At 43.6% G+C, this 23919-nt stretch overlaps 1 protein-coding gene across 2 annotated transcripts in view; it reads right to left on the bottom strand.

Annotated features, from left to right (window-relative positions):
- Window positions 1–23919, bottom strand: part of ADAMTSL3 (ADAMTS like 3) — a 2432792-nt gene that overhangs the window by 1241035 nt on the left and 1167838 nt on the right. For both annotated transcript variants that reach the window (XM_085644288.1, XM_085644289.1), the window contains exon 6: window positions 1860–2096. In XM_085644288.1, coding sequence (XP_085500414.1) covers window positions 1860–2096 — 237 coding nt within the window. The remainder of the gene's footprint in view (window positions 1–1859; window positions 2097–23919) is intronic.

The raw sequence follows: 23919 nt of genomic DNA, 5'->3' as shown, positions 1-23919 counted from the left end.
TGTACATTTCACTCGTAAAAAACCAATGAAATTCCACGTTATAGTTAGATCAGGTAACTATAACTTGCGCGACCGCAATCCACTGCTGATGACGTCACATATTACATCACTCATGACATGGTCAGTGACATCACTCATCACATCAATGATGACATCTCAAATGACACATTGTGCATTGCGGTCGCGCAAGTTATAGTTACCTGATCTAACTATAACGTGGAATTTCATTGGTTTTTTACGAGTGAAATGTACAGCTAACTATAACTTGTGTGAAACCTATGGTTTTTTAAGTGAATTTGCAAGGTTTTTTAAATGCTAATTCCTAACTATAACATGTGTGAAACCTATGTTTTTTTCAGTGAATATATATATATATATATACACTAGAAACCCTGGGACAAAATACAAAGTTGGGACAGTAGGACAAACAATATGGCACAGTAGAGTTATACAGAGGTTTACAGAGAAACTAGTGCCACTATTTGCTGAGGGGTGTGATGGGTTGGGGTTTCTTCTTATTGTGTAAAATGCAGTATGCCATCATTATGGCACTGTAGTTCGATGCAAGTTCATATCTTCGACCATAACCAGATAACCAGTGAGCTAATGCTATCATACCACTAAAGAAGGAACTGATACAATAACACATAACACTTGAGTAATGTTTAGTCTTCCACTGTGGATTTATAGGTTAGATAAAATATATTGCACTCCATAGCAATGCATAACAACACAATGAAGCTGAAGGGGAGATCTCAGTTCTGGGCTTTGGCGTGAAACCACCAATCCCCCAACATTGCATATTCAACAGTAAGGAATACATCGCATCTAGCTCAATCTCAAGCTAAGTCTATACATTTATGGAAATTCTCTATGTGTGGTGAGCCGGTTAGGATTGAATATAGACTCTTTCACTGCTCTAAAAAGTCAAACTGGTGATGAACACAGGAAGCACCAAGAAGTTGCTGCTAATAGAAGCATGAAAGGTACAAGGAGGAGTGTGGTAGAAACAGTCTCAAGATCACAGAGGAACCATCATTAGTGAGTAAGTCCTAATATTTGGAAGTAAAATCAAAGGTACAGTACTTGTAATGGTAAACCAACTGATCATTCGAGGGAACCATACAACCAAAGCAGTTGTGAGACAACTTGTTTCCTCTGCTTCTTAAATTGTCCTGGAAGCACTATTTCCTCTATTCCTCTATTCTAATTGGTCCATACCTTTTACCTAACCTGGTAGAGCCTCCCTTAGTATCTCAGTCCCAGACGCCACTGTGCACTATTCCACACCCTCCACATACCATTTCTTCATCTTTGCATTCTCATAGCTCTTCTGTGCTGTAGAGTTGCTATTGTCTGATCATGATACACCTTTCCAAAGTCATGACTCACATCTAAGAAGCATACAATATACAGTAAGAATTGCAAGTATATACCGACTGGTTGCTCTTCTAACCACCATGTAAAAAAATAAATTACCACAAAGTTATTTACTTGCCTTGATATAAAAAGGGTTCCATGATTCTGTTTGCTGGCATCTTTTCTTATCCCTGACTAATAAAATTGTTGCAACTAAATGCTGTGTAATTGTATGTTGCAATGTTGAAATGTACTTTGCTTGAGTAGCTTAACAATGAAAATGAATAATGGATAAAATATAAAAGTGATGGATGATATATATATCAATATATAATTTAAGTCCTTAAGTGAGGAAACCTTAGACAAAGAAGCAAAAGAAGATATGATCACAAATGGAACATACCATTCTCCTGTTATAAAAACTATACATTCAGCTCCATACTCATCAAAGGCCTACGTGTATTTCATTTTGCATATCTTTGGTTCAAGCCATGTCTTACCTGACAAATGCCACTGATGCACATGTCTGGAGAATCTGTGTTACAACGCGTTCCATCTAATACCTTTGGAGCAAGTTCCACAACAAAGTTTTTTCCAAAAGCTTGACACTTAAGGGCACACGGTGCCATTAGATCATTGTAGACTGGGAGCCATTCATAGTATTGTCCCTGGTATTTAACGTCATTATGTGCTGAGCACTGCTGTGCTCTAAAATCCCCAGCTTCTGGAGGACAGTCCTAGAAGAAATATTAAAAAATCAATTTTAGTACAAGAAAATAGAATTTATTCAACATCACTAGCAATGGGCACAATATACAGGACCAGATATACCCAGGACTCACCCAGTTCATTTTATGTTTCTTATTTAGCAAATTAATCAACATAATAGCGGTAGGAAACTAGTGGTCATATTACACTACACCTATGTAAAAAGAAATTGTTTCTTCATCACTACTGTCTCTCCATAAATGGTGGTCTCTGGTAAAAGTTTCTACAGCTCAAAGATGAGATACCATTATGATAGCAACTAGGGAGAATTTACACAGTATGGGAGTCTTCTTTCACTAGTCTTACAGTATGACATTTTGGATAAAGTATTCAATATTAAGACTACTGTTCCAGTGATCCATAGCAGCTCTTTATACTTGGCCTGGGATGGGGCACCATATCAGATTCCTGACGGCTCACTGTCTTTGTCACAATTTCTATAATAGTCCTCTCAAAAACTCACATCAACATACAGAGAACAGTTTCCTGTATCAAGGATATGGTTCAGATATGTTTTCCAAAGTCACAGCCTGTCATATAATAAACGATAAACTACATTTACTAAAATGGGATGTGCAGTTCTGTCAAGCTACCAAGGGGTTGGTTCTATCACAGAGATCCCAAAATGTTGAGATGCCTTCGTCCAATCCTATTTTCTACAGTTTGGGGTTATCTACTAGGGGTGGGCAGAGAAGTCTGCTCCACCAGCGGAGCAGACTTAGCCCGCTACTCCCACTCCCCGGCCTGGTCCCTGCTTCTGAAAGTAGCCAGGCCGGGGAGAGCACTCCCTGGGACCTGATGGACCCCCGTCCCCAGCGCCCGGACACTCGGCTGGCTAGCAGGACAGGGGGCTCCCGCCCCCTGGGGCCTGTCAGACAGAGCTCGAGCCCAGGGCCCGGTCCCAGCTTCCGATCCCTAGCCAGGCCATGGAGAGCCTCCTCGGGGCCCGGTGGACCCCCGTCCCCAGCACCCAGACCCTCTACTGGCTTGCAGGATGGGGGGCTCCCGCACCCCGGGGCCCGCCGGACGGAGCTCAAGCCCCGGGCCCGGTCCCAGCTTCCGCACCCTAGCCATAATACATCATACATTCAGCCATCGATGGAGCAGACAGTGCCCTCAAATGACGGGCTGTATCTCTGTTAGTTACAATCAGTCCCACTGCCACTGGTTTCTGTGTTCCCAAACCCTCTTCCCATTCTGACATTATTCCCAATAGTCTGGTTTTAGGTTCTCTCATGTGGGCTATTCTTGTTCGGGCAAGCTTGTAAATTTAAGTCTAACATGGTTTAATCATTGGGCAATTCCATACAACATGCCAATCTCGTGAAGACATTCAAGTGTATAATACACACTTTGCAAATATGTAAACTGAACAAGGCCTAGGCGGGTCTGTATTATCAATTACCTGGCCACCATCTTGTCTTCCATCCAGACCTCTAGTTCCAAGAGGCCCAAGTCCTAAGCCTATCTTTCTTTTAGGACTATAAGTGGGGCTAGCATATTCATCGCCCATGCTCTGTAAACTCTTGATGTAGAACTTTTCTCCTACTTTTGAAGGACACATTTTAATTCAAGCAGATTAAATTCAGGAACCAAAATGAACTCCTACTTAGAGGTCTCAGGGGCATGCCTAGTCTGCAAGTATCTAAGGAACTGTGATTTAAGGGGATCAAACTCTTGAAGTTGTCTAAAAGTTTTATAATGGCTGGACTCCCATATATGCCCCGCCCTGTAAATCACAACAGTATGCTATGGGCGAAATCCAGCCAGTCATGGCACTGCCAACGGCCATGTGCCATGCAAAAATGGGGTCTCCCTGGTTATCAGTCTGTACCAGCCCATTTCCTTTGGGGCTTCAGGGGGAGTGAATGTGGCCTAACGTCTAGGGCGGTCGACCTCGGAGCTGTGGAATCGGGTTTGAGTCTCATCAGGGATGCTCACAAATGATGTGTCTGTCTGTAACGTAACTGGTTCTCCTATAAATTGCTCTTATACATCCGGGTCTAGTTTGCACAATATAAAACAGAAAAAACAAAAAAGGGCTGGTATCAGGACTTCAGAGCTACCATGATGATCATGGCAGTATTACAGACACCCTCTTATGTACATCTCACTGATGGGTCTGCTCTGCCTGTGAACAACCAGTCATTGATTGGTAGTAGTTAAGTGGCTTCGTATTAGTGCCCCCACACCCCATCGTAGGATGATTGTACACACTTACCAAAGGCCACCCTTGGCTGTCCTCCCGCCCATAATAACTTGCTATCAATGCTTGAAAAGTGGAAGATAACGGGGGTATACATGGGAAGTTTTGAAGACAACATAATATTTTGGCCCAAAGCTTTCTGCTTAAATAGAGCACCACTGCACATTATTGAAACAATTTGCGTTTCAACTTTTTGAAACAGCTAGGAGGACAACATTCAACTCCCAATATGTTTCGAGGTCTTGGGAGATATGTATATGCAGGTACTTGAAGGGAGTGCTCACCTTCAGAGCCCCCGTATCATGGCAGTCACCCAGAATGACCTTGCCCTTTAGGGGTATTAATGAGAATTTCTACCAGTTTACTGTTCACCTTCTGCAATTCAAACAGGCTCATCTATTACAAGGTGCTCTGTTATCTGTCTGGCATATTCACTGCTATAATATTTGGTAAAGTCATTTGCAATTTCCTGTGTGTTGGACCTAGCCTTACCTTCATTGTCACCAAGCAAATAAAACCCCAGTTATATGCAGCTCTAGTGTGAGACATTTGGCCACACTTTTTTTTTTTTGCCATGTTCAATATTATTCCCCTTCTAATCACTTCTTTGAGAAATTCCCATAAAACATAGTGGGTCAACACAGATTCCTTGTTCCTTGTATTCAGGCCCAGTGACTGCGCCTGTTTAAGGAGAATTGTGATCCTGGTGTGAGTGGGAGAATCTAAGGAGTCCAGATCAGCAACTAATATTGTTTTCAAGTCTCTAACAGGATTGTTCATCCCGGTTGGGCTCTAAGTAAGAGGTTAGAAGTCCCAATAGGGTGTCCGCTGTCATTGTAAGCAGAACATAGTCACTAGCAATGGTTCAGAGCCTACCCTCCAAGAGCACAGAAATCATAACCCACTACCGCAGTGAGTCATGATAGGTTTCAGTGACAACAAAAGGGAAAGATTGGTGAAGAAGTGTGGTGTCCCAGCTGGAGCCTTTACAGAAACACCCTACCGTACCCATGTTTTCCTAGGAATTGGAAATTTGTGTCAAGTATGTGCATCTCTTGTAGCAACAGGATGGTAGCAGCCCATATCTTAACACATTGTAAGACCACCCAAATAGTAACTCTATTCTTGAGCCTGTTCACATTACAGAATATTATTTTTTAAACCAGCTACAAGATATGGGTCTTAGTCTTGGTTGTGCATGCAGCCATGTTCCGAGGTTCTGTCAAAGAAATCACACCTCCAACTAAATGCACCAATTTTATCTAAAGGCCTGTAGGTCAATTGTTGAGGTGGCCATTTCTGCAGCACTATACTGGGCCTACATCGCTCCCTCATTTTCTTGGCAATGCTGGCTTGCTGGGGGTTTGAGAACATTTATTTAAAAAATCTGTACTGTTTTGTGGCCCCTTTGCTCCTACCCTTGACTATTTTGTCAGTTTGTGTTAGAAATGGGATTCCTGGTTGGCTGAGGTATGCACACAGCCAAACAGGAACCACCACCCTGGCCAGGGTAAGCTTGATACACAATAGATTAACCTGTACTCACCTTCTAGTAGCTTGGCACAAAGCAGTCAGGCTTACCTTCAAAGGCAATGTGTAATGTATTTGTGCAATATACACAGACACACACACACAAAAATGAATACACCACAAAAAGACTCAACATAGGGTCAAATATATAGATTGTATTTTTATGAATAAAACAAGACTAAAATAACAAACATTCAAGAAGTAGAACTCAAGTAATGAATTTTCAAAGAATAAACCAAATACAGTGCTTAGAAGTCAATAGCGCTAAAAGGTCGTACTAATCTTCGGTAAATCCAAAGTTCAGGCTGACTGCAATGGAGTGTGGGTAGGATACTGTTCCAAACAGGTACCGCTAAAATGTTACCTTCTCAAGCTGAGCAAATCCTGCAGGCGCAAAGAGTAGGCCGGGTGTCACAGATAGCAGACCCGGCCTCACAGTCATGGATAGCAATGCTTGCTGTGCGAGGACACAATGCTGTGGCAGCTCGCACTGATCCATCAACTAAGCAGTCCCAGTGCGAATGGGAGCGTTCAGAGTCGCAAGGGGCCCAAAAGCTTGATTTCAGGTGCACATGAGCTATAGGTGTTGAAAGCAGCTGCAGACCCACTCCCGAGGCCCAGAGCTTGGAGAGGGGGGGGGGGGCTATCAGTGCTTTGTGTGAGGATAGGACTAGGGGAGGGCAGAGCTCGTGTAGTGGTACTACACGGAACTTCACTGAGTCACTAGAAAACTTGGTGAAATTCCGTGGCCGGCGTAGTGCCCACCGTGTCCCTCCCGCGTCCCCCACAGCCCACCACTAAAGCCTTGGTCACTCGCCCCGCCTGACCTACAGGCATGTCTTCATGCAGTATGCCATGCGCACTGCAGTTCTTCCTGAAATTCATGCTGCAAATCACACAGAGTTTTTAGCGCAGAGAAATGTCCACTTTCTAAAAGTGGCATTCATAAATCAGTAATGTGAACCCCAACTTCACCAGTGAGGAGGATTTGTCACTACCACTCCAAAAACATCAAAGATGAAAAAGCTACTCCTCTCTGATTAGGAAATTCAGCTTAAAAATATATTAGGGAATTTCCAATGCTGGCCTATGAGAGGGGTAAGCCTCACAGTGGCGAACAACTAAATAGGCTGTTTGTCACTACAACGACATAGAAAATATAAAAGTACATGTCCTATGTTTTACTTACATATCGCCCTGCCTTCAGGGCTACCTAGGGCCTACCTTAGGGGTGACTAATATGTAATAAAAAATGGGAGTTTAAGGCTTGGCAAGTAGTTTTAAATGACAAGTTGAAGTGGCAGTAAACTGCGTACACAGGCACTGCAGTGGCAGGTCTGAGACAGGTTTGAAAGTCTACATCTGTGGGTGTCACAATCAGTGCTGCAGCCCACTAGTAGCATTTGAAGTGCAGTCCCTGGGTATATGGTAGACCACTTTACAAGGGACTTACAAGAAAGTCAAATATGTCAACCAAAAGTGTAAACCAACTATACTATGTTTAGAGAAGAGAGCACAAGCACTTTAGCGCTCGTCATCAGTGGTAAAGTGCCCAGAGTCCTACAGCCAACAAAAAGAAGGTCAGAAAAAGAGGAAGAGGAAGGCAAAAAGGTTGGGGTAAGCATTCAGAGAGGTCCATTTTCCAAAAGTTTGGCAGCACAGTTTTCATCCCGCCCTCTGACTAGCACAAGAGGAAATGGCCCTGAGGTTCATTCTGCCTCTCTGCTACATCCACCGCTTGGCAGCTCTTCGGTTCCCACCCAGGGGGAAGGAAGACCCCAGGTCATTGCAATCTTTCTTTGGTCACCTTGTAACTGGTGGTATCTTAGGACAGTCACATCAACCATACCTGGTGAAGTCCACTAGTCCATATGGGCGCCCAGCACCCCATTTGCGTAGGAACTATAGTACTTGGTTTGCAATTCTGGGGCTAGCCAAGCGTTGTCTCCTTATATAGGGGGGCACTATGGTGCCTCCTCTCATTGTTCCCAAATCGTTTCTGGAGTGGAGGCATAGTCAAACCCAAGGAACGCACTATGCAGGGCCTGCACCTGCCTCAGATGGCCACTAAGCTCAGGTTCTCATGCATAGTGTTACTTTTTGAGAGAAGGGGAGGGATCACTTGTGGTATTTAAGTATTGGGTGCCATTTGCCTTAAGAGTCTCCATTTTAATGCTCCATCTCACTTGCTCCCCCTGTGCACCCACCACATGTGCAGCGTATGCTGCAGGTCCTCAGCGGCCTCTCTAGCAGCACTGGTCAGTTCCCACTGTACTCTGGCTCGGTGTCGCCACCAGCCTGATCCTTCCTACGACGTGCAGCAGTATTCAGCTGGGAAGAAGCAGGCCATTGAAGCAGGAGCCAGCACCAGCCACTCCTGTCCCCGCCAGTGCTGCTATTTGCTAAGGAGTCCCACCTACACCACGGGCGAGGGATCCACCTCTCTGCTGCCTCTGGTCTTCACCCTCTGGCTTCCTTCTAGGAAAGCAGGGAAGACATCAGGGGTATCTGGGAATGCCACCACTAGAAGGATTTAATAGGATAAAGTGCAGAACGGATTAGAGTCACAAACCCTCATTTCACCCTCTTGGACTACCAAGTCCTGTCTGCAATATCTTTATATCTTTCATTAATGTGTCCCTCAAGGTGGCACATACATTAATTCATGGCAGATCTAGTAAGAGGTACCATTCAGGACTGATCAAGACACCTGCAACCTAAAATAGCAATCAATTTGGTTATGTCAGCATTATGAAACCCTGGTCCATCCCTTGGTTTATTATTTTTATTTGTTAATAATGGGAGCACTAGGGGTGTGGTCATTATTCTTGACCTAGACTTCATTTTTGCGAGATGCTTGTTGCAGTGCCAGCCCATTAAGTACAATACAGTCAGCAGGAAGAGGTTTAAGGGAGATTGAGGGCCTGATTCAAAAAGGTAACTTACACTTTTGAGTAAGTTTGACTAAGTTTCTACATTTTGGTAAACTCTGAGTGTAAGATACTACTAACAAAAAACAATAGTAAGTCCAGCACTACACATGGCCAACCACTGGTACTGCAACACTGTTCCATAGAAAAACATGGAGGTAGTAATTTAACATAAAACCCTTAGGAAATAATGTTACATTGAATTATTTAAAATAGGGAGGTCATGAGGACACAAGGGGGTGGATATATCTACCTATAGATAGACAGACAGACAGACAGACAGACAGACAGACAGACAGATAGATAGATAGATAGATAGATAGATAGATAGATAGATAGATAGATAGATAGATAGATAGATAGATAGATAGATAGATAGATAGATAGATAGATAGATAGATAGATAGATAGATAGATAGATAGATAGATAGATAGATAGATAGATGTGTGGCAAGGACCCACATTGTAATGCAACGTGTGGTAAACGTCAACGCATTGCATTACATGTGCGATAAATGCATGCATGATAAAATGCATGCATTGTTAAGTTTTACATCCACAAACAGGGGTTGAGCTCAGGTTTAAATTACTGAAACCTTTGATTGGACCTAACAAGACAGAGATGTTATTACCTGTTGTGAACACCAGCCCACCCCAACTAGTAAACTACTTTCTCACAACCAAACTAAACATGTCCTCTAGGATTTCTGTGATACAAATATCAATGGCATTCAGAATCCTGCTATTGGACAATGATGACACAAGCATGGGCAAAGTCAATATGCCTTGGATTTAAAAGGCTCAACTATTGGCTTGGCAATTCTTCTCTTTTTTGCATTCACATGCAAATGCAACTTAATGCATGCACACATGTGGATGAATGGCTGGCATTTTTCCAAGGTGGTCTTCTATTAAAGAAAACCTATTCCATGATGGCTCTTTATGCTTACACTTGCACCTTGATGCATATATGCTCACATCTAATAAAGCATGGCGGCTGTTTTTAATCCACTGTCCTAACATGGTGGACAGCCATTTTGCAAGGTGAATTAAAAAAGTGCACAAAAGGCAAAACAAGGAAGTGAACAGCATGGTAGCACTTTGCGGCTGCTGGAACTTCATAAAAAGAATTTAAATATTTAAAATATTAAGTGGAACATGGACCATTGGGGAGCGAGTGAGGGTGAAGGAGTAAAAAGAGAGCATGCAGTGTCAAGTGGGCAAGGAAACACATGCACTCATTGGAGTTCTGAATTTAAAATTGGACTGTGAGACTAAAATACATTCTTACACAACAACAGTGGGGAAAGCCATCAAATACAAAGAAAAGCACTTAGATATACAACAACGCCATCCAATCATGCCCAATGGGCTAGCTCAAAGCCAACTCTAAACATATGTTATGACTTGGAAACAATATATTTGCCAAAAGACATCTAAAACTGTCTATAGAGCTAAAAAAAAGGAGGCGAGGTGGAAGATGAGCCTAGATGGGAAACAGAGAGACATGGTGGGTTTGGAAAATAGTGCTGCTTATAGACATTGAACAGAAGTATGCCACAAAAACTAAATTAGTTAAAACCCAGTGAAGTATTTTTTCTCAGAAGTTCTTTACAGTGGGCAGTGTATACAGGAGAAAACGTTTTTATTACATATAGGAAATTGTTATCCAGTTTTACTTTCTCATATTTGCCAGCTGTTGAGTGTAGTATATACAAAATGCGCCAGCTTTCTGCTTTTACATAAAAACAAGGTTGTGGCCTCCCACATGCACATGTAATCAACAAAGAGAACACTAGAAAATATGCGTTTGCATTCTCTATTTCAGAGACCTTTATACTGACCAGACTCATGGTATATGTATTAGATTTTTAATATTGCCATAAAACATATGGTTAAGATTCTACATTGTAGGAGTCCCTGCCTGTTTAACGATGTGTGTGATGGTAGAATGGTCATGTTCAGACATTTGTGTGTCTGTTATTAGCTCATCAGTGATTCATTCTGAGTGCACGCTGTGCTGGGGCGCATCTCGTTGGCACACAGGAGCCTGGACTGTGCATGGAACAGCTCCCAATTATGGGTCATGAATAGAAGCGAAGGTCTTATCTGAAACTCTTGCAGCACGCATCATAGCATGAGAATGCAACAGTCAACAAGAAACTGGAACATAAAACAGAAGGCTTTAAAAGACAATAAATCTCCATGCCTGAGGACATAAACTAAACAGATACCTGGTAGTTTATTTCTAAAACATCCACAAAGAACCATTAGTCACTCTAAGCTTTTCCTGGAGTACAGCCTGCTCTCCAAAGCTGTGGTAGTGATCATTTATTCTACATTCTCAAAGTCATTCGTATTGCACACTCAAAAACTTACTTGTGCTTAAAAAAAAGAAGTTTCAATTCTGATATGAATTCAATGTTAAGTTCCATTGTTTTCCTAGTGACTTCCTGCAATAGATTTCGCACTTTCATTTTGATATTGCTTCAGGATTTTTTGAAACGCTATGAATTGACATTTTAGGTTTCTGTGCTTGACACGTCGCTCTCTAGATATTAAAAGATGTAGATGGTTGGATGTTCTTTCATTACTCTAGAGATCCGACCTGTGAGGAAAACTGACATCATAGATTTCTTTGACCAAGGACCAGGGACATGTTAAAGATGTTGGGGGCCCAAGGCCAAACATATTTTGGGGCCTCTGTTCACAACAGCTTTGAATTTAGGATAAAGTTTCAGCTTTTTCATGCTGTCTTTGACCAGGTCACTGGAACTGCAATGTTGTGGTGGTTCCTCCATTAGGGTGGAAGACTGTTGCCCCACCCCCTTGCTGTGAGCTCAGCAAGCATAAAAAATAAATTATTAATAAAATCGTTTTATTACCATTTTATTTTTCAATGTGGCCAGCCCAAGCCAAGTGTCAAAGCGGGGTAGGGCTATTGCTGCTGATTGGCAGCAGAAGGAAGTATGAGGGCTACACCAGTTTGAAGCGCACACATCACTTTGGCCAACTGTCTTACAAAGGCCAGCCTAACATGCACACTTGAAACCTCTCTAACCATGCTGTGCTAGACAGCTCGGGGGGGGCGGGGAGCAGGCACAGGCCTCCAGTGTGACCTAGGAGTATAGGAGTGATGCTCCAACCAAGACTGGTGTTTCTCTCATGCTGGTTATCAGCATGAGAGCAGGGTCTGGATTGGCTAGGGGAGTTGGCTCTGGGGCTTTTCACTTGGATGACTGGAAGACTAGCAGCCAGTGGGTAAGTAAATATTGCATTTTCTTTTAAAATATTATCAATTTAAACAATGACTAAATTGCTGAAATGCATTACAATAACGTTTTAAAGGTAAACATTTTAACTTTAAAACTTGAAAGTAATGCACCTTAGTGATTTAGTTACTGTTTATTGCCTGACCTGTATTTAATTTTCCTTGAGTCTGCACCTTTTTGACTCACTGTAAGTAATTTGCACTGATTCAGACTCTTCTCCAGGGCTCTCAGTTGTGGCCCTTTATAAGCATTGTTTATAATGAGCCACAATTGAGAGCCTTGGCACTGAGCCTAAAGGCTTTGCTGGTTTCTCTCAGTGCCATTTCTCTTGCCCCACCACTTTCACTAGTCGCCAACCAACACCGCTGCACAGGTAGTCTGATCCAAATTTTAAATTTGTTCCCATCTAATATTCAGTGATACTGAAGTGTATTTTCAATATTGTAATAGAGCAGCAGCAGCTCACTAATATTATTGCAAATAATCACTGCCATTTCTCATATGTAAGGTCCTGTTTTGATCTAAAAGGAGCTTTTTTAATGGATGTTGCATGAAAAACAACCAGTCCCAGGATGGTTGTTTCGGGTCCAGGGAGATCCTGGCTTGGCAGTCCGGGCTGGACTGTTCCCATGAGGAGCAGGGTCAAGACTGATGTGCATATGGCTTGGTCTAAACTGGGGTGGCATGGTGAGAAAAATAATGATGAATTTAACCCAAATCTCTTGAGTGGGGGTGAATGCATGATTTATTCAGCGTTCCATCCATCAATTGTTTGTGTAGCACTTTTCATCATAAGTGGAATGGGTATGGCCAGACTTGGGTCCTTTGCTCACTGTGCCAGTGGATTCAAGATAGCATGGCTGATGAGGGGTAATACCCTGAAACCGGTCCCAGGATACTTGTTTCTGGTCCAGGGGGACCTGGATTGGCAGTTCGGGCTAGAAGGTTCCCATGAGGAGCAGGGTCAAGACTGATTTGCATATGACTGGGTCTAAAATGGGGTGGCATGGTCAATCAATCAATCAATCAATCAATCAATCAATCAATCAATCAATCAATCAAGGGCTTGTATAGCATGGCTTCTCACCTGTGAGGGTCTCAAGGCACTGAGGGAGGGGTAGCTGCTGTTTGGACTGGGAGGAGAATCAATCGAAGAGCCAGGTCTTGAGGTCCTTCCTGAGGTCCTTCCTGAATTGGGTCAGCAACGCTGATTGCCACAGGGGCAGGGTGTGCCAGGTCTCGGCGGAGAGGTAGAAGAACAACATCCCTCCGGTTCTGGCCTTGTGGATCCTGAGGAGGGAGGCGAGGGTGAGTTGGGAGGATCGGAGTTGTCTGGCTGGTTGTCTGGCAGGTACGTGGAATGTGAGGCGGTGGTTCAGGTATGCTGGTCCTTCGTCATTTAGGGCTTTGTAGACATGAGTCAGGAGCTTGAAAGTGACTCTCTTGTTGACTGGGAGCCAGTGGAGGTGTCAGATGTGTTGAATTATGTGGCTTCGGTAGGGGATGTCGAGGACCAGCCTGGGGGCGGCGTTTTGGACTTTCTGTAGCGTCTTGAGCTGTTTCTGGGTGACGCCGGCATACAGTGCGTTTCCATAGTCGTTTCTGCTGGTGATGAGTGAGTGGGGAGACTCTTCTGTGGCCTGAATTGTGGAGCGCCCCTACCTGAGAAAAACCGGGCAGCTGGACTGTCGTGTGTGCTGGACGCTCTCCCTCCCGCTGCCGCTGCTGTTGGTGCTCGCAGCGGTCGCCGAGCGGAGGGAAAGCACTACGAATACCAGAATTCCCGCCAGTGGTACCGCCCCCACACACTCCCACTTCAGCGACCAGAGGCGCCAAATACGGAATGCTCCCTCGGTGGAGCGGGAGACTCTTCTGTGGCCTGAATTGTGGAGCGCCCCTACCTGGGAACCATCGCTGAGAAAAACCGGGCAGCTGGACTGTCGTGTGTGCTGGACGCTTTCCCTCCCGCTGCCGCTGCTGTTGGTGCTCGCAGCGGTCGCCGAGCGGAGGGAAAGCACTACAAATACCAGAATTCCCGCCAGTGGTACCGCCCCCACACACTCCCACTTCCGCGACCGGAGGCGCCAAATACGGAAGGCTCCCTCCGCGTCGCGGGACGCGCGCGGGCGGCGCCGGGCTAAGCCCGGGCAAAGGGCAGGCCGTCTGTGGCCATCCGGGGCTGTCCGAGGCTGGGCTGGGACACTCCATTGTCATTTTGAGGAGGCTGCGGAAAGTTACTCAAGGTACTGTTTCATCATTGCTGAACTGCAAATGACTCACCCGTGGTCTTCTTTTACCCTATAGTTATCTATTCGTCTAGTGTGCCCTTTGGAAATACACTGTAAGGGATTACTTTGATCCAGTTACGTTGTGTCACTTTTTTTTTTTTTAAAGCGTTAATATAATGGCTGCAAAAGTATTAACTCGCTCTGCGAAATTGACCGATAAGGGCCAGCCAAACTTGAAACATATGAGCAACCCCAAAGGAAACCCTCCACACTGCAATTGATAGAATGTTGCTCAAGGTTATTGGCGATGTCTCCAATGAAATCGAACGTACTGAAAGGCGCCTCTCACTAACCCCTCAACTGAGTTTATTATTATCGCCTGACACTATTTTGCCATTGATTACTCATGATTCGCCCTTGGACTCTCCATTGACAATTGTTTCCCCCATACAGATAACTCCCATTAGGGGTCCAGAGATAATTGGTAAAGGGGCCAAGACACGTGCTCCCAAGAAAAAGGCGACTAACAAGAAGCAACCCCAGTACAAGAAGGCTAGGTCTTGCTTGACCCACAACCATCTACGTGCCGTAGCCGTAGAAGATAGTACTGAACAAATAGCGGATACACAGGTACCACCTGGGTGGGTGTCCCATATTATTTGTAACCTACAGCTACACTTTGAGCAGCTCATCGACGCCCAGATGAAAAAAATTCTGAGCAGGTTAGACAAAGTTGTCTCTTTGGTAAAGTCTAGAGGAGGAGGGTTAGGCAACACGCCCTTACCTCTATTGACTAATAATTCAGCCACAGAGCCATCAAGCAAAAATCCATTGACTGCACAAAAAACTAAAGCCATGGAGGAAGAGCAGCCCAATATAAATACGTCTACCATACCATTAGATAATTCCGTAGCAGGGCCCTCTAGTGCAACTATAAGACCACCTTTATCACTAATTTCGAACCACTCACACAGGGATAGAATACACATAGGCCCCCCCCTGGTTACAGCCCCTGCAACTTTCCCTTCATCACAGATTCCGCTGGGTTCGTCCCAACCGAGAAGAACACCCTCTATTAAGCCTGCCAACAATGGCCCTTGTATAAATGTACCCCCAGAGGCGGCCCCATATGTCATCATACTCACGGGGGTACCAGAACTTAAATCTGGCTATACAGAATCCCATGATGAGCTCAAAAACAAGGTTACGCACTGGCTGAACAAGTATAGGCCATTGCCAAGGGACGCACAAGGGGAAATCTTGCATGTGAGAAGGGTAAGGTGGTTAGGGAACAGGCAAAAGAACGTTTCAGGGGATTGTGTGGTGATAACTTTTAGAGATTACAGGATAGTAGATCACATACTGAGCTGGGGCCCGGATGTTTACAGTAGTAATATTAATTCTTTACCTCTGGGGTCCTTTTACACTAATGGAAGGAATATATTGGGTGGACACTGGGCCCATCAGGATTCAGTTGAGCGTCTTTGGGATGACAAGGATTCCCATGCACCAAAACCACCTGCATTTCTGGGGAACCAAAGTAGTCTAGTTCTGAGAAACAGGTTTGATCCCCTCGCCCCTTTGGAGGAGGTGGACTGACTGCATGGCACGAAAGATTACGTTGTGCAAACCCTTGCAGCATCAAACACTGACCAAACTGTCTACACAACTATGACCCTTAACCATCCTAATACGAGCAAGATTGGCACTCACCACCCAACTTGGGGGAGGACCCCGGATAATACTACCATAACTGAATGCATAACAGGAAATATGTCAGGTAGCACGGTACTCATACAGGATAAGGTTGCAGAGGCAGTAGCCCATATGTCCCCACAATCTCAGCAATCACAAGTTGACGAGACTATTTCTGCGATCAATATAGATGTAAGTTTGGGAGTATCTGATCATTTTATTTATAACAACTCTGGCCCAATAGGGAGCCAATTTCAAGAGGGGATCAATATGGTTTCCTGGAACATAGCTGGGCTGTCCTCGAAGTTCAATAACCAAGAGTGGAGGCAATACATCTCTAGATATCATGTAATCTGTTTGCAGGAAACCTGGGTGGTGGATAATAATCCCTTCCATTTAGCAGGGTACAAATGTTTTTTTGTCCCCGCACAGAATTTGGCCCCGGGTAGAGCAATGGGAGGGCTGATTACCTATGTGAACTTACAGCTAGAAGGAGCATGGACTGTCCTAAATTGGAACTCACCCAATATACAAGCTATTAGGCTTCAAACAAGCAAACTCAATATCATTTTGATTAATGTTTATAATTCCATGGCGGGGAGTGGGAAGGGGCACAAAATATATGACCTCGATAGATGTATGACCCGGGAATTGGAGCAAAGGAAGACAGCTACAGCCCCGTGTGTGGTCTTGATGGGCGATTTAAACTGCCATCTTTGCCCCAACTTAAGTTTGCTGGAGGGCGTCTGGTCTGGTTGCAGATTGGCCAAAGGGCCGCATTTTGAACATACCTGTGAAGGGTCGGAACTAGAAAGGGTCCTGAAAATTCATGCGTTAAGGCACACTTTAGACTTGGTGGGTTTTAGAGATAGCTGTGAAGCCATTCCAACCTTTAAGGGAAGAGGAAATTGCTCCATTATAGATAATATAGTGGTGTCTCATTTATTCCTGGATTGGATAACTGAGGCAGACATTGAATGGAGCATATTCAGTGATCATAACCCACTAATACTAAAGATTAAGAATTGGGCCTCCCGCAATCCGAAGATAGCGCACAAGGCAAATAACATAGTGAGGATGACTGATCAAGGGAGACGCCTCAGATGGGCAAAAGTGGACGGGGATGCCTTTTATAGAACCTTAATAGAGAGAGGTAAAGAAACAATTGGGATATGCTTAGATCCTTCAATGGAGGGACCTGCTGTAGTCAAAGCTTTTGAGTCCATGGCTCATCTTATTGATTGTTCATTAAAATCCAATTCCAAAATGGTAGTTAAATCCTCCCCTAGTTGGTTTAATAAAGGCTGCTCTCGGGCCCATAAAGAATTAAAAACATGTCTAAAGACAGTTCCCAGAGATAAGACACGCATTGCACAATGCAGGATTGCTTATAAAAAAGCAATCAAACAAAGGAAACTGGCACTTCAACTACAGGTATGGGGAGATTTAAGGGATGCAGCAGATAGAAGAGATTCAAGTGCATTCTGGAAAATAATAAATAAACCCTGTTTCCAGGATACTGCTGCCCCAGTAATCGGTTCGACTATTCTTGCAGAGCAATGGTCTGTTCATTTTGAATTGTTGTATAATCACTCAATCAAGAACCCTAGGGATAATGAGAGACCCTGTCCATGGATGTCCAAAATTGAATTTACATTAGAGGAGATGGTAGTGGCCATTCAAGGGCTGACACACAACAAAGCTCCTGGTCCGGATGGAATTCAGCCAGACCTTTATTTAAGCAAGGTTGATCTCTGGGCCCCGATCCTAACTAGGGTAATAAATACAGCAATTGCTACAGGTATGCCCCGATCTTGGTCGGAGGCTATAATAGTCCCAATTTTTTAAAAAGGGAAAAAGGACGACCCACAGTGCTACCGACCCATTTCCTTAATCGATGTGACGGCTAAGGTTTTGGGCCGAGTAGTCCTAAATCGCATATTAGATTGGGCTGAAGAACACCAAATAATCTCGGACCTGCAATATGGGTTCAGGACCGGTAAATCAACCACAAATCTGTGTCTGAACCTTTATTTATTAGTGGCTAAATACACCATAGCAAGCGATCAGGCTGTATATTTGGGGTTCATAGACCTCTCGGCCGCTTTTGACCATGTTAACAGGGAAAAGCTCTGGGTTCTGATGATCAGAATAGGGGTAGACAAGGGCCTTGTTGACATCCTAAGAGCTCTCCACTGGAACACTTCTGCTAAAGTGCGTTTCAACATGGATGGTGACACTACGGCTCCTTTCCCCTGTACCAGCGTAGTGAGACAGGGATGTATTTTGGCCCGTTCCTGTTCTCGTTGTATATAAATGAGTTAGAACAGGCATTATGCAAACTGAACGTAGATACTCCTAGAATAGGTTTACGACCTGTACCCGTGTTGTTGTACGCTGACGATGCGGTACTTTTAGCTCGTACACCAAGAAGTCTTCAGAGTTTAATAGATGGGTTCGTGAGTTTTATGGCCAGTTTAGAGCTATCGGCCAACCTAACTAAATCCTATGCATTGTTGGCCGGATCTAAACCTTGTAAAAAGTTCCAATACAAAATAGGCACACATAAAATGGAACAGGTTAAGACCTTCTCTTATCTGGGATTACTTTTTGATGGGCTTTTAAATTTTAAATTTTTAATTGAAGAACGGAGCTCAAAACTAGTGGGATCCATTGGGACCATAATGAGCTTCGGGCGTAGGTTGGGCAGGTGGTCCCCAGAACAGGTCATGCATTCATATGGCTCAATCTGCTGCCCCAAAGCAATGTATGGGGCGGAGGTCTGGGGCTTTACATGTACTCAACAATTACACCTGCTCCTGGTCAACACTGCCATCTACCAAGCTATGTCCGACATGTGTGGGAGCAGAGGAAAGTGATCTGCATGTGGTCTTGTTTTGTTGGCACATTGCCTCTGCGATCTTACACCTGCTCCTGGTCAACACTGCCATCTACCAAGCTATGTCCGACATGTGTGGGAGCAGAGGCAAGCGATCTGCATGTGGTCTTGTTTTGTCCAACTTACAAGGCCGCCAGGAAATATTGGCTCCTACCACTTATTAGAAACCTTGGTTTTAGGGAGTAAAATTTTAAAAACTGACGTTTCAGGTCCAATTGTGTTTGCACTAGCCAAATTTCTTACTAATGTCTGGTATATTCGTACCCGTATTCTAAAGTCGCAGACTCCCACCTAATTTTAAGTTCTAATTTTAATTGTATGGTCTTTTATCTGATGTGTTTCCTGATTATTTTTCTTTGACGGTTTCACATGTTCATATGTGTTTCTTGTGTATATCTTTTATGGCCAAATTGGCCGAAATAAAGATTAAATATATATATATATAGATTGAAGAGAATACATTTTTAAGAAAGATTCTCCAAACCCCCCAAAGCACACCGGCCTACATTATCCATGCTGAACTGGGAAGGGCACATATGGAGGACCTGATTAAGGTCAGACCTATTATGGCCTGGCTAAAAATCTGGTCTAACTTAGAGGCAGGTTTGAGCAGACAAATAATAAGAGATTGCATGGATAGAGAGAAGGGAATGAGCATACCATGGCTGAACTACGTAAGGACTGTCCTGGAGGGATTAGGTTGTAAGGACCTCTTCTCTAATCCCATTATAATAATTCCAGAGGACAGACTTAGAATTCAAAGAAGTTTTTATACAAAGCAAGCTGCACGGAGAGCGGCTACTGAGGAAAGTAAGCTCACGGTGCGTGCTCACAGAATGGTAAAGACAGTAGAAGGTATGGAACCGTACCTTGCCCTTATGTATAATGCACAGGATAGGTTTTTAATTACCCGTTTTAGGCTTAATCTTTTACACCACCTGCTGGCTGACCCACTTGGTTTTACTGTCACAATTGAGCAGAAGGGTACCTGCGGCTGCGACAATAAGTCTCCGCAGGATACCCTTCATTTTGTTTTATTATGCCCTTTTTATTCGGTACCAAGGTCGCTCTTTTATATCTACAAAGGTCTGAAAACCCATTAACACTGGCTTGTATTATGAATTTTATCAAAGTTGCAATTAGATTGAGGAACACCAGGGGCGAAAATTTAATGAACTGTTGATAAATGTAACTGTGGGACTGTAAATGTAATAAGAATGTACTGAAATTATGTTTTTTCTTAATGTATTACTGTACCTTTATGATATTTTTTAAATATCGAATAAAGGATATTGATTGATTGATTGATTGAGTGAGTGAGTGGGTGACCGTCCTTCTGGATTCTGTGGGGATCCATCTGAAAGTCTTTGGGAGCAGGCAGTGCATGTGAAAGCAGGCTGAGGTAACTGCTTTGATTTGGCGGTTCTTTGTGAGCGAGAAGTCCAGTATGATGCCAAGGTTGCGTGCATTGCCCGTTGGGATGGGGGGAGATACCAGAGCGACCGGCCACCAGGAGTCTGAAGGGGTGGGTCCCATGGTTGAGTACTTCGGTCTTGTCGGAGTAGAGCTTGAGGCAGCTGTCTTTTATCCATGTAGCGACGGCCTCCATTCCAAGGTGGAAGTTGGTTCTGGCGGTTGTGGGTTCATTGGTGAGGAAAAGAGTGATGGATTTAACCCAGAACTCTTGACAGGGGGTGAATGTATGATTTATTCAGCATTCCATCCATCATTTGTTTGCGTAGCACTTTTCACCCTAAGTGGGATGGGTATGCCCAGATGTGGGTCCCTTGCTCACTGTGTCCCTGGATTCAAACTTGCCTGGCTGATGAGGGTATTACCCCAAAGCCCGTCCCAGGATGCTTGTTTCTGGTCCAAGCAGGGTCAAGACTGATTTGCATATAGATTGGTCTAAACTGGGTTGGCAGCTGTCTTTCATCCATGTAGCGACGGCCTCCATTCCAAGGTGGAAGTTGGTTCTGGCGGTTGTGGGTTCATTGGTGAGCAAAAGAACAATGGATTTAACCCAGATCTCTTGACTTGGGGTGAATGTATGATTTATTCAGCATTCCGTCCATCTTTTGTTTGTGTAGCATGAAAAACATAAACACAATATTTCTTTGTAAAATCTGTAAAATAATCTGTGCCAACCCTTAGACTATGTGAGGAGCAACTAAGAGTTCTGCCTTAATACGAACTGTGTGACTTAAAATTAGGAGTGGGTGATAAATTCCTCTCCGCTGAGTTGAAGGAGTTTGACCACTCTCCATTAAACATGCAACATGGAGTTATAGCCAAATTCCGCCAACCGCCAAATGGCAGAGCTTTCTCTCATATGTGGCTCACCAAAAGTAAGTTGAGAAAGGCGAGCAAGATTTGGCATCTCCTAGCATGATTTTAGACCACTAGGAGGGCATCCAGCGAGATTTCTCCAGTGCAGGTAGTCATGGGCAGTCACACCAGCCCACTGTCAGATGCTGCCCCTCATGCAGAAAATCTGCTGGAGCTGTGTTAACATCAACTCGAGAAGCAGCACCCTGCCGTGTGGTGAAGTTTGTGCTGATTTCTCAGTGAAGAACAAGCTCCCAGATCTAAACATCAGCATGAGCAGCGTGACATGCCTAATTGTGCCCATTTTCAGAACTCCGCGGAATCTGGCTGACTTTTCATGTAACTGCGCAGCATTCCGCAGAGTGAAACTCTGTCAGTTCCACCCACACCTACTTAAAATAATATGTGTTCTCAATCATTTAAGATACTTTCTGAGTAGTGTGCTAGCACAGAAAAGCATGAAACACATTGTGTATGTTCATAAAAATGTAGACATGTTTGCTCACATTTTCAGTCCCATCAGGATAGACCAGTTTTAGGAATTAACATGCTCAAACTTTCTTGTGTGCACCTAATAAAAACCCACATGCTAATTTGTAAGCAAGGAACCTTAAAACTAAAATGTCTATCCTCTAATTTTTGCAGAAGGGCCGTCAAAATTCACAAATGTCATTTGGTAAACCAGGGATAGAGTATGCTACTATGGGAGGCCTTTGAAGTTAGAAGGGTGGGTTTTGGTAAAAGAGACTGAAACCACTCAGGTAGGAGGGAAGTTCTTTATTTCATGTTAGGCACTTAGGTTACTACAACAACAGGCAGGGCCTGTGAAGGCTCCATCCTCCATCCAGCTGTCCATATCTCATAGCATCCACTACAGACCACACAGCAAAATTCTATTACATCATTCACTCTAAGTACTTCATTCTCTGCATTCTAGACTCCAGCTCAGATACACAGGGAATGGGAACACACAGGATACTATACAATCTCTTTATTATAAATAACAAAATAAAGAATGGCCATTCCCTTGTATATAAAGCACTGGAAGAGTTATCCACATTTACACAATCTCCAACATGTCTAACAATAATAACTTGTTAAATTCTCTTATCCATGCAGACACACTAAGACAACAAACGGCAGTTACAGAAACTGTGTAACGACTCAAGACATGAAGCTCCCCAAACTCATGTTAAAGAAAGGAGGCAACAACTAAGCTGTCAAACACAGTGACCCAAGTAAATGGTTTGCTAACCACTTCTCGCAATGGGGAGAGAGGAGTTTATAAAGATAAGAGATATAATCTTCCTGCTTACTAATAGAACACATAATGGTATTCCATACCCAAGATTTGAAAGAGATGCAAGTCTCCTATAAGGAAAATCTAAGGATTTTCAGGTAGACCCTCAACCACTTTATAAGTGACACACTTCTTTCTTCAGGTCTGATTCTGGTCCCGAAAAACCAGGATGGGCTCTGCCATATTCCAGGGAGAACTTTGGATATTTTCTCTACTGTGGTCTTACAGGAGTTAAATATGTCAATACTTTCAACAACCCAGGTATCTCATTAATAGCAGGTGTTCAGGCATAGATAAAATCAGATGCGAGGGATTGGTTGATTGATATAATGACACTATACCTTCTTTGATAATTGAATATGTTTCAGCCCCGTTTCCAAAGGCAAATCGAGTCCAGGGCTTTCATCAGGACTACAAAGAGTGCCCTGCAATCTCTGCTGTATAATGTTAAGGGTAGTTTGTCAACACACACATCAACACAAGAAAATACAGTGCACCATACACTAACACACAAAACAGCAGCCCAGCAGTCAAACACACTCCACATTAGCTGGCCAAACCTACACAAATAAGTGCCAGACTGAAGAAAGCTCCTAATCTACACCCAGTACCACACCCTTTGGAAAACTGCTTCAGAAAAAGTTGGAGTGTCTTATGTTCACAATGTTGACAGTCTCCAGCAGACGCATACTGGACCATTATTGACAGAACACAGCAATCAAACACCAGAGCAATCCAACCATACATCGTATTGTATTGTATGTAGTATTTGGATAGCGCTCTGTCACCCAACGGGTATCCTGGCGCTAATATTACCCCACGAACGCTATGCATATTTGCAAACATGTGGGCAGAAAGGAATAAAGCTACGACTAGGCACCGTTAGTCCCTAGGAAAGAGACATGTTTTAGCTTCTTTCTAAAATTCAGCAGATTCTCAGTTTGTCTAAGATCAATCGGTAGTTTATTCCACAGACGTGAGGCTGCAGAGCTAAATGATCTGCCTGCCATCCGTGTTTTCTTAAATCTGGCTGTGCATTCCAGTTTTGCTGATGATGAGCGGTTTTGCTTATGATGAGCATCCATTGACAGCAGACCTCAGCAGGTAATAAAGTACTCACTTAGAACACACTACAGCTGCATAAAACAATTCCATTCAAACACAACACATACTGACTCCATTATGCGCAGACTGAATAAAATGAACCACAAAACAATCACACACATACTCCCCTCTTGTACCATACCTCTGCAAAATCTTTCCATTTGTACAGAATGACGACTAAGATGAAACTTGTGACTATCATCCACAGCACTCGGGTGAAACTTGTGGCTATTACCCAAAACAACATGGGGTAGTATACTTCCCCATCTTTCTTTTTTTTTTTTTTTTTTTTTTTAATTT

Source organism: Triturus cristatus, chromosome 3_1 (assembly GCF_964204655.1).
Source record: "Triturus cristatus chromosome 3_1, aTriCri1.1, whole genome shotgun sequence".
NCBI lineage: Eukaryota > Metazoa > Chordata > Amphibia > Caudata > Salamandridae > Triturus > Triturus cristatus.
Note: the sequence above shows the minus strand (reverse complement) of the source record. Positions and strands in the feature narration are given on the sequence as shown.